The 12,408-nt window shown below is 37.2% G+C and overlaps 1 protein-coding gene across 1 annotated transcript in view; it reads right to left on the bottom strand.

The window, feature by feature from the left end:
- LOC109684638 (rho GTPase-activating protein 20-like) overlaps positions 1 to 12,408 on the bottom strand; it is a 214,420-nt gene that overhangs the window by 8,768 nt on the left and 193,244 nt on the right. Inside the window, exons 6-8 of the mRNA XM_074052201.1 lie at positions 6,884 to 7,047; positions 2,151 to 2,288; positions 28 to 69 (exon numbers count right to left, since the gene is read on the bottom strand). Coding sequence (XP_073908302.1) covers positions 28 to 69; positions 2,151 to 2,288; positions 6,884 to 7,047 — 344 coding nt within the window. The remainder of the gene's footprint in view (positions 1 to 27; positions 70 to 2,150; positions 2,289 to 6,883; positions 7,048 to 12,408) is intronic.

The following is a 12,408-nucleotide window of genomic DNA, read 5'->3' as shown; positions in this document are numbered from 1 at the left end:
ATTCAGATATGTACATTAGCAAAATACCTTTCAAGGAATGAGTGCCATTTTTCTTTTTGTTCCGAAGAGCTACAATTTAAAAAGTGAGAAAAAGTAAACAATATAACATATTTATGCTAAGATTTTAAGATCATCATTTCACATAAAAATATTAGCAACCCATTGTTACTGCCGTGTGTACAGGTGAGAGTAGGATCCTGCTGATAAATGGATTAAGGGACTTTGCTCTTTACAGGTGATCTTCCAGTTATGGGAAGTGGATGTTATGGTGGAAGAGATGTTGGTTTGGGATTTAAACACTGGATTGCACTGTGCCCTGGAAGTTATATGGCCACAGGCACATCACATAAGTGCTCTAAGCTTCAGTTTCCACCACTGATAAAGAGGGCAATTAAACCTCAGGAACTTGAAGTACTATTCAAACATAAAAAATACTTTTATTCAGATTCAATAATACTTAAGAAACTTGTCCTTTTGATGGACTACCCTTGCATCAGAAACAATAATAACTTTTTACAGGACAAAAGCCCACAATGTTTTATTTCTTTATACAAATTTCTTCTTAGAAAACATGTTTCATTAGTGTGATCCACTGACCAATATAAATTCACCTGTAGCTAAGTTGCTAAAGATTAGTATCTCCTTTTCTATTTTGCAGCTGTATTAAATGTTTAAAATATTTTAATAAGAATTCATATATGGATTGATCACATTTTAGCTATTTTTAAAAACTAACATGAAATTGAACATGAATAACTTTTAGTAAACTCACATTATTTTGTATCTGTCATATCTTATTCCCCAAAGCAAGTCCTTTACCTATTAATTACTCTCCCCATTTTCCCTTGCCCTTTTCTGACACCACATTTCTTTATCCCCTCATTAATTAAACATTTGTTTGGTTTGTTTTGGGCTATTTTGACCAATGCTGCTGTGAACATTTATGTACAAATTTGAGTGTGGAGGTTTGTTTGAATTTTTCATCGGTCTACATTGAAAAGTGAATTGCTGTGTAATTTGGCAGTCCTATCTCAAAATTAATATGGAATCATCAGACTTTTTATGCCAGGAACATTTATGCCTGCAACATTTTGTATTTCTATCAGCAGCAGCTCCTTCACTTTGCAGCTGTCTGCTACTGGGACCTGTTTCATTAGGAGTATGGAGCACCCACACAGCCCCTAACTTGCCTATGTGCATGGGGATCACTTCTAATTATGCCAATTTGAAGCAGCCTAACAATAGCAAACAGATAAGGCAACAGCTAGTTGTCTCAATCTTTGGATGGTGCATGATGCTTTGGCAGACAGGGGTGAGGTCAGTAAAGATGTTGAGTGCCTGAGATGAACCATCCATGTGTAAAATATGTATGAAACTTGGTGTGCAGCTGTTTAGAGCATCAGACCTGTGTTGTGAAATCTCTGTGAATTAAAGAGTATGAGCTGAAGATGGCTAGGTAGACAACCAAATTCTCATTTTCATGTCAGTGTAAGAATGTGTTGGAAAAGTAATCTGAATTGCATGAATAAACCACTATTTCAGATTGTCTAATGGTACCACATATGATGTATATTGTCTATTAACAATAAATATGATAATCTGTCACACAGTCAGAAAGGCATCCCAGTATTTGATGGCATGATTGTTTTTATTTGTGTCATTAAATATTATTTCTTTGAGGATCTAATTTGAGAAAACAAAATGAATTTTTCACACTTAATTGGACTATTCAATAATCCTTGTTGAGGAAAGATCTACTTTCTTCACAGATAATACCTGATCATTATAGAGAGAGGATATTAGAAAAGAGGCCTAGTCCCTTGATCCCTAGTTTCTCTCCCCAGTCCCCAATCACCCACCTACCCGTACAGGTTCTGGAGCTCTAATGAAAAACCACTGGTGAAAACTTTTTTGACTATTGATTCCCTTGCATATATTGACAAGCACAAATCTTTTAGGGGAAAATGCAAGGCAAACAAAGGATCTTATGAGCTCACAGCTTAATATGTAACCAGATTAAAATATTTTCCTGTGTTAAATAATTTGTGGGAAAACTTTAATTGCACTTTTTATCTGTGCTAGACAATATAAAAGTGATTGTATCTTGTCACAGGTAACCAGTAAACACAAGGCCAGGTTGTGGGTCTTACGGGAAGGTGGCCCTGAAGTTCTCCATGGGCCACCCCAAGTAAAAGGACTTCTTGGCACTGTTGTGGCCTTCCTCCACTTTGTCCATCCATAGGTTCTGCACCGGGATTATGTGTTCGACCTTGAAGATTTTCTTATATCTAGAAAGATAATCAAGCACAGCCTTTATTTATGTCTTAAATGTGGGAACAGCTGTGATCATGGGAAGACACTAATTCTCCCTATTCTAGAACTAGGCATGACCATTCCATCTCTAGCAGTCTTAGGGACTGCTCAGTGATAAGCTAGATGGGGCTCAACCAAGGGTCAGGTGGGTGAAGCCTAACCCAGGAAGCACTGAACAAACAGGTAAAGACCTGTCCGCACTGTTTCTCTTGATGTTAAGTATTGATCAAGCATCATACTCTGTAACTTAAAGATATTTTTAGAGAACCATTAGTTTATTTAATTTCTCTGTCTTGTTTCAAAAGAATTTCAGGGGCTAAATAAAGATTCCAAAGAGTATGATTTCTGAAAACAATTTTTTACATATGACAGACAGGGCTAGAAATATATTTATCCTTGTATTCAGGGGTTTTAAAATACATTTCAGTCTTAGTTCATATAACATTTATTACCATTAGCAAACAGAGTATTTTACATTACCTATCTAATTAAGATTTTCTTCATATTATTTTCCCATTGTTTCTGTTTATGCTGAAAAGCCATAGCCTACAACCTGAACCCAACTTAAAAAACAGAGAACAAAAAAAATAGAACAAGGCAAATCACAGCAGAGACTACACGGACTTCCATGTGAATGATGCATACTCAATATGTATATGGTCTTCTCCCTTTGTAAATACTTCGTGAGACTCTAATACTATTAGTATCTTAATAGTTATAAAGCAGATTATGTTTTAAAAATAACAAGTGAGTTGAAGTGAAAAGAATCTTGTCCTATCTAGTGTTCTAATGAATATCTAAAGTGGTCATGAAGGTTCCATCTTCAAGGGAACAAAATTTTCTAATGTACAGGTTGAGAGTCCCACATCAAAAAATTAAAAATTTGAAATGCTCTGAAATGCAAACCTTTATAACCACCAATATGATACCATGAGTAGAAAATTCCACACATGATGTCATGTGACATGTCAAAATAAAAATAAAGGCATGTAATATAAAATTGTCTTCATGCTACATCTATTAGTTCTATGTGAAATGTAAAGGAATTTCACATTTAGATTTGAATCTCATCCCTAAGATACCTTGAGTGTGTATTGAAATTTCCAAAACTGAAAACAAAAAATCCCCAAACCAAAACATTTCTGGTCACAAGTATTTTGGATAAGGTTGTTTCCTCAACCTAAACTATTAAAACAATGACAATCTCGTGAGCTAACTCAAACTCTTTTCTTCATTAAAAATTACAATAACCTCATACTAATACATTCTATTAACATGCTGCACAAGTGGAGCCAATATAATGCCTTGTAAGCAAACAAACATTTAAATTCCCTTGAATCCCTGCACACAAAGTGAAATTCTCTCATTTCCACAAAATACATGGGGCAATTGATCAAGTCTTTATTTCACTTGAGTCGGTTACTGCCTCATCAATCTCAATAGTGTTTCCAAATGAAGCCTGAGGTGAGCCGAGGTAAAATGGAACACAAATCAGTTCTTTTAAGAACTGAGTCTGTGTGTGGATAAGTAAGGAAACAAGCCACTAAATTCTGATCATTAACTTGAAGGAATTGATTGAGGTCACAACACATGCTTTCTCAAAGGGGAACACATAAGAGAAAAAAGTGTTTGTTATTGCAGAGACTGAGTAGATGTTTTTCTCAAAAACATATTTTGTCATATTAATGGTGATCATGAACATACTGAAATGAAAATAATTATGGCTACTTTCATAAACATTGTGATAAATGCTAGTATTAGCTGCATTCGGTTCTGATAGCTATCGTCTCAAAAATAATTCTGTTTTCTGGATCATAAGGGCCTTGCAATTATAAACTTGTTTCAAATGCATGAAATCACTTATAGTTTCTAATATTACAAATGCATGCAGAGAATACATAAAATATTAGTCATTTTTTGGTGGTACAAGTTTTGACCTCAGGACTTCTGGCTAGGTAGGCAAGTGCTCTACCCCTTGTTCACCATCTCTCACCCATTTTGCTCTGATTACTTTGAGAGCGCTCTTGTTTGGTGCCCAAGCCAAGTAGGACCATTATCTTTTTATGCTTCCTGCCATGGCTAGAAGCATGAAAGGGGTCAGACACTGCACCTAACTAGTATTGGACATGGAATTTCACAAAGGTTTTGCTCAAGTTGACCAGAAACCGTGGTCCTCACAAACTTCCAAGAAGCTAAGATTAAGATGTGAGCCACTGGAGCCTGGCAGAAAATCTTCTTTTAAGAACTGAGTCTTTGAAACAAGGAATAAGTAAATGGATATAAATTTAATAACATTATGAAAAGCCTTTCAGTGAATGCACTAGATGATTTCAAAAACAGTATGTGAAAAATGAAAAATGTTGCACATCTTTAAGGATAATTGGCCAATCAAAATAAAAATTCAGTTCTTGAGTAAACGAATTTTCTAACTGAAAGGACATAGTCTTTATATGAAAGGTTTCCGAAGAGCACTAAGTTTTGTAAACTCAAGGGATCAGCAGTATTCAAGAAAATAAATGGCCTCTGGTAGGAAATGCAAGGTGTACTCTCCCTAAATACTCTCATAATTACAAAGCTTAATAAAAAGGAGAAAAATATGCTCTGTTTAAGAATAGAATGTGAGTGGTCTGCAAGTTCCTAAGAAGCCAAGATTGAGCACTGTGGTAGTTTATCTGTCAGACTGGGCACAGACAGACAGAGGAGGCTTCAAGTTTGGATGAGGTGACCTGGACTTGAGTGACTTCCTGCAATTTCCCAGGGCCTGAATTGGGACCATTGACTGAGCCTTTCTCAGCCTGTTTTCCTATCTAAAAACCTGCCTTCCAACAGACACCTGCAGCGCTTCACAACCCTGAAGCAAGTGCCAATGTCCACCCTGCGCCTGCGCAGAGGGCTGCTACAGGTGGGTGGGGGACACAGGGGAGCGCAGGAAGGCTGTGTGGGGCGGGGCTGGGAGGCGCTTCGCGCATGCGCAGCGGCCGAGGGCGGAGCTGTGCCGTTATTTTTGAAATGTCTGGCGGGAAAACTGCCGTAGAAGCCGCTGCTGGAGCAGTCCTAATATGGTCCCCACAGTGATTTTACCTTGATAATAAGGTGAATGCAAGTAGCCTAATGATTTAAGACTTGTCCTATGTCAGGCTCTGTCAGGAAATTTACCCAGGACCTCCTGCCAGGGCCTATGTGGTCTTTCTGTCTCCGTTATAACATTGCCACCTGTACAATGTCTGAAAGCTATTTCTTTCATCCTACACATCCCTTAATATTGTTATATTTGTCTAAACAGTTTGGCTTAGTATAATACATCACAGGAAATATGCCCCTGGTGAATCATACCTATTAGTGTCACTTAGACGAAATAAAGCATTTTACAAATTCCATACACTATCTTTCATGTCTTTCCTATAATATAACAGAGCTGAAAGGCAGTAGAAGGGCAGTAGGGGAAATTGTTTTTCCAGAGGAACTAAAGGGCTTCTGGATGAGATTTCTTTTGTCTTTCATGATATGTGAGAAATAATGAAAAGAGAGTAGACAGGTAAATAGATGACCAGGCCAGTCAATTCTTTCCATTTCCCTGTCTTCAGACAACTAAGTAATCACCATGTTTTAGGCTGGGTATTTGTGTTCAGTATAGAAATGACAGTGTGCCCAGGTGGTTAACTTATCGCCTGCGTCTTTCATAGCCAGTGTCATGCCCAAGACAGAAAATCAGGAATATTATCCCCTGGTGATCAAGAATACTGCCTCACCTGACTGTTTGCTTACTTCCAATGCTGCCTGCTCTCCCATCCATTATCTATGCAATAATAGCAAGAACAATACACTAAAAATTAACTTCTTTGGGTACTTCTCTAGTTAGCAATTCAGAATAATATCCCAACCTCTTGCTGTGACCTATGGAGACCCTGTATTAACAGATCTCCGACTTCTGAAATCTCCCATTTGATGTTGTGCCCATTTATTATGCTCACATGACATATGGACTTCAATGACCCCCTTTCTCTAGAGGGCCAAATTGAACCCACTTCAGGCCTGCTGCTTCCTCTGCCTGGTGTTAGGATGATTGCTGCTGTTCATCTCTTAGGTAGAGTTTAAATGTCACCAGCCCATAGAGACACATGTGGTTGACCTTGTCTGAACACTGTCTTATCTTCTGAAATGTCTTCTTATTAGAAGCAAAGCCTAAAATTTTCCCTTTTGTTTCTTATCTGTATATAAGACCTGGGAATAAGGTCACTGCGTGTCCTTTCGCTTGATTTCTTTTTTTCTTTTGAGATGGTTCCTCACTATGTGGCCCAGACTTGCCTGAAACTAAAAATAGTCCTGCCTTTACCTACAGAGGGCTGGGATTACAGATACACATACAATGTCTGTCTGATTCTGTTGATTCTTGATTGATTCTCTGTTGGGGCACAGAACAGGATCTCTACAAATGCTTGTGGAATAATGGAGGAATCAAAACATTTGCATACAATAACAAAAAACTTTGATTTCTTATATAGTTAGTAAAAATCCATATTATTGAAAATGCATTTTGTGACAATCAGGGGAGGATTTAGTGCATATGTACCTGCTATTCGATATAAGTAATGCATCGCTGAATAGGAACAGATGCCTCTTCTTCCTATGCCAGCCATTTTTCAGCTTCACAGGGCCATGGATGAGGTGTTTTCTCTCCGTGACCTCCAAAGATGTTTTTTCATTCTTAGTTTCCCTTTCAGTATAGATGTCTTCCTGATATACATTAAACAACACACAACAGCTAATCAATGGCAAAATAAGGGACAATTAATTATGCCAAATTTGAAAGAGGACAGTATGCTAAAAATGATTGTCTTATTTCCCAAAGCAGGACTCAATCACTGAAATTCGGGAGTCATTGAGTACCAGTTTAAATAGCTAGCAAAGAAGTGAGGTCCCTTAGTAATGGGGATGAAGAAAAGATTCACAACAGACCCCTGGGACTTGCTTGTCCTGAGAGTATTAAAATATGGGAGCAATAAGCCATGACAAATGCTATAGAAAGACCAAGGCAGTTGACTACTGAGAAGTGAACATTGGTTTCATCAACATGACAGTCACTGCTAAATATGGCAACAGTGTTTGTGGAACAATATGAAGACCTATGAAGAAGTAGTTTCAAATTGGTGGAATGTTAGCATGAAGACTTAGGAAATTGATTCCCATTTTATCTATATCAATTTCAAATCATGGGGGGAAGTTGCTAAAGAACCACAAATAATGTTGGAAATATCCAAAATTTCTTCAAATTTTGCCTGAGCTTTGGTGCCTTTCCAACAGGACTCTGTGAACAACTTAAAACCAACTAGACTGAACAGACCATGAAATGTCATGCATTAACTGGGAAGTAATCTTCATAGACACGTACAAAATTACCTCCCATGATGCCAAGGATGAGTTTCCCTTATAATACAAAGCCTATCATGTTGAGTTCAACAGCAGTAAATAGTATGAACATGAGTAACTTTTCATGACACCACTGCTGAAGGCAAGAATTACTTCACATATTTGAGAGGAGATAGGACAGAACCAATCTTGGGACCACCAGACAATTTTAACAATCAAACTAAAAAATAGTATAGGAAAAGACTACCTTGCCCAGTGAAGCATCGAGTATAGAGTTTAGTATTGGAAAAGGATTTCCACTTTCCTCCAATTTTTGACTCTGAACACAGCCCATGGCTACAGCACTTAGAAGAGCACTGTAGACAAGCATCTGAAGTCTGTGAAGGCTGTGGCAGTTAAGTTCATTGACCATTGTGATGTCAGAGTTCTAAGGCTGAGACATAACTGACAGATTAACACATCTATTTCACTCCTAATTTGTTAACTTCTTTTTACTTAAAATTAATCTTTTTGAAATAATGGTACCATAATATGCAGTAAGAAATAATATAAAGTGCATCAATCTTTTATTCAGCTCTCCCTAATATATCCCCAAACTGTAGTACAATAGATCATAACCAAGTGTATTAGTCCAATTTCCACTGCTACAAAAATACCAGAGGGTCAGTAAATTATGAAGTAAAGAGGTTATTTTCTTCATAGTTGGGGGAGGGTTGTTGAATGTCCAAAATCAGATTGATCCCTCAATTTGGTCTCTGATCAGGGTCACCTTGGTTGTATCATATCATAATGAATGGTAAAATGGCAGGAATATGTGTGAGAGATCATAAGGTGAGACAGAAAGTGACACAGAGTGGAGTGGGGCTAGAGTTTCTCTATTGTAGCAATTCTCTTGTGTGAACTCATCAGGGTCTCTACAGACTTAATCCCTTCAGAGGGCAGCACTCCAATCACCTGATGATCTTCCTATAGGATTCACCTCTTAAACATCTTACCATCAACATGGTCAGACTGTAGATCAAGCTTACAACACATGAATCCTCAGGTGACAAATCAAATCAAACCATACCACCAGGATATTCATATAAATATGAATATATGGTTTATATTACCCTTTTGCCACCACACCAAGTGCCTTCTCGCCTCCACCAACTTTCTATCACTTAGCACCCATTCCTACCTTCTTCATTTCTGTAATTTTGTCTTTTTAAGAACGTTGTATAATCAGGACCATATACTATATTGCATTTTTGAATTTTCCTACCACTTAGCATAATTGGTGATCATTTAATACTGTTGCGGGCAATTACAAGTTCATTTCTTTCTATCAGTAATATTCTCTACAACAGTTTGTTTCAATATGCTCTACAGCAGTTTGATTTGTTTTCTTTTTTATTAACATATACTCATTTTACATGAGTAAAATTTTACATGGGGATTCCTTGTGGTATTTCTGTATATGCATATAATGTACTTTGATCACATTCACCTCTTCATTGTGTCACATTTCCCTTCCTCTCTTTTTATAGATTTTAGTGTGGTTTATTATGTTATTTTCATACATACATATAACATATTTGCATAATTCACAATTTTGTTTAACCCTTTGCCTTTTGGAGGATTTCTGTGCTGTTCCTACACTGGGTGATTACAAATAAAACAATAGGATTTCAAATCCAGCTGTCCTAGGATCACGAAGACAGGACAGGGAGGGAACCTAAGTCCTCTTACATGAAGTGTTTTCTTCCTATAACCACCAAACAAGACTGCCATTTAATTTTACTAATAGTTTGTGGTTTCCCTTCCAGTTTAATAGTTATTTGAATACATATCTGTTAATTCCTACCAGCATCTAAGAACTTTAAGGCAAAAGTCTACCTCTGACTTAATGTCTACAGACCTCTGCCCTTTGAGAATTTTTTAAAACTTTGTTGAGTGAATAAATGAAACAATTTTCTACCATGGATGGGGAGGATAACGAGATGTCTTAAAATTGCACCTATGTCACTTACTTCATTCACTTAACACACGATGTCTGAACCTGCACTAGGGTAAAGGCACTTGGATGGGTCTGGGCAGCATAGAAAGAAGGTACTCAGGACCATCTGTCAGAAAGTGAGTTTTGAATGGGAGGAACTGAAATTCACCATAATAACCCTGATAACTGTGTAACACCAGACTGCCATAGACAGTGCACAAAGTTAAAGATGGGGTGAGAGATTAGAAGGACCTGATATGACAGATTTTCAGGGATGGTGGCAAGGAATGCTTCTTGAGTAATTCACTGGAAATTAAATTTAAACTATAGTTTGGAATTAATAAGATAGATGTAGAGCTAAAGATGGGGGAGGGGAGAGACACAAGATGGAGAGAGAGAGAGAGACAGAGAAAGAGGGAGAGAGAGAGTGTGAGAAAATAATGTGTGTTAAGAGGAATATTACACTCTTTCACAGACAGCACATAGAATTTGAGTATGTGGCTTTTTAGATTGGATTTTCCGCTTCAGGTGTGGTGGCTCTCATCTAAAATTCCAGGGCTCAAGAAGCAGAAACCAGAAGATCCAGAATTTGATACCAGCTGTGGGCAATATTCTAAAGATCCTATATCAAAAGAAGAAAAAAAAGAGGGGGGGTTGGTGAGTGGGGGCATAGATCAAGTGGTAGAATTTTTCCTAGAAAGCAAAGTCTATGGGTTGAAACACTGAGGGAAAAAAAAAGAGTTTACTGGATTGGAGATACTCATAGGAGTTATAGGAATTGAAATGCTGAAGAGGTCAGTAGGGGCCAGAAATGTAAGTCCCATTTATCCTTCCTGATCTTGCTAAAGCCTCTCAGTACAAATTAGCAGAAATGTAGCATTTATATAGTGTGGACAATCTTAGTCCTTTCATCAGGTTTTTGTTTTTGAGGAACCTGCATACTATTCTCCATAATGTCTGTGCTAACTTATATTCTCAACAGCAGTGTAGGAACTTTTTTTTGTCTACACACACTTCAGCCTTTATTATTAATAATAATATTATCATTATTATTATTATTATTATTATTCTGATAATAGCCATTCTGACTGGGGAGATGTGGTATCTCATTATAGGTTTGATTTGTATTTCTATAACAGTTAATGATACTAAGCATTTTTCTCATATTTGTTGAGCATTCCTACTTCATCTGTTGAAGAGCCCATTCAGGTCATTTGCCTATTTAAAAAACCAAATTATTAGCTTTTAATTGTTATGGCTTTTTTTGGTTTCTTCTATGTTATGAATATTAACCCTCTGTCAAATAGCTGCCAAATATTTTCTCCTGTTATGTAGGCTGTCTCTTCATTATGTTGGTTTCCTTTGCTATACAGGACTTTAGTTTAGTGTAATTAATTCACCAATTTTTTTTATTTCCCCATGTCCTATCCAGAAAATGATTGTCTGTGCCAATGTCTAGAGATGATTCCCCTATGATTTCTTCTAGTTTTCTCAGAGTTTCGTGTTTTATATTTAGGTCTTTGGTCCATCTTTGAGTAGATTTTTAACAGGGTAAGAGACAGGGATAACAGGGTTAAAGGGACAATACTAGTCTGGTAAATCTTGACAGTATTTAGAACAATGAGGCTCATGGGGAACACTGGACTCCCATGAAGCTTCTGTCAGAACCTATTTAAGGTGAGGAATGTGGCTGCACTTATCGCTGTATGTTTCCCAGTTCCCAGATTATTGCAGGACCAGTCTGCTACTCTCTGTCTCTGCAGCAGAGAGGTTACAGACCTGTGCTTTTAGAACCTAATCACTGGTAAAGTATCCCAATATGCATTAGATTCAAACTGGTGAATTTGTAGGACCACCACTACTCCCTGCAGGTTCCAATTAACCAGACCCAGAAAATTTGCAGTTTAAAAAAGTTCTCCAAAGCAATTCTTGTATGTCCAGAATTATTCATGATATTTTAAGACAGCCATTAAGAGCCAGGTAGAGCTCTTGTAGTGAATGGCTTTTCTTAGAAAGTCAAGGGCATCTTCAATGTCATGTAACCATTACTCTCTATATAATAGATAATGATTTCTTCTCAAAACCATTGTTGTGGGCACTCAGGGATGAGTAGGAAGTACTAGCAATTTATCTCCTGTCTAGTCAGCAATGCACTGGCAGAAACTTTTGACCTAAAGACACAAATATTGAAAACTGAAAGCATGGAAAAAAGACATTCTATATACATAGTAATCGGAAGAGAGTAATAGTGACTATATTCAGACAAAAATCGTGGCTATACTAGACCAAAGGAAGACAAGAAAGGTGAGAGGCAAAGGAGATGAAAAATGACATTGTATGTTTAAAGGTTCATTCTTTAAAAGATTTAACAAGTATAAACTTCTGTCCACCTAAAAATGGACCATTAAAATACTTGAAGCAAAAGTTGACAACTGAGGAGTGAAATAGACATTGCTACAAAATCAGGACCTTTAACCCCCTCACTGCCATCAATAATGACTATAACAGAGAGAAAAGAAGCTAAAAAGAGAGGACTTAAACAGCATATAAATTGAGTAATCAATCAGATCTACACAGAACATTGTACCCAACAATATCAGATTAGCCACTGCAGATAAAAGCATGGTGGCCGCTGAACAAATTTGTAGCAGAATTATCACATGATATAGCAATTTGACTTCTGAGTATATTCCCAAAATGACTGTAAGGAGGGTCTCAAAGACATATTTGTGTACTCATGACATAGTGGC

This window comes from Castor canadensis, chromosome 13, assembly GCF_047511655.1.
Source record: "Castor canadensis chromosome 13, mCasCan1.hap1v2, whole genome shotgun sequence".
Classification (NCBI taxonomy): Eukaryota; Metazoa; Chordata; class Mammalia; order Rodentia; family Castoridae; genus Castor; species Castor canadensis.
The sequence above is the reverse complement of the archived record's forward strand: the minus strand, read 5'-3'. Positions and strand labels throughout refer to the sequence as shown.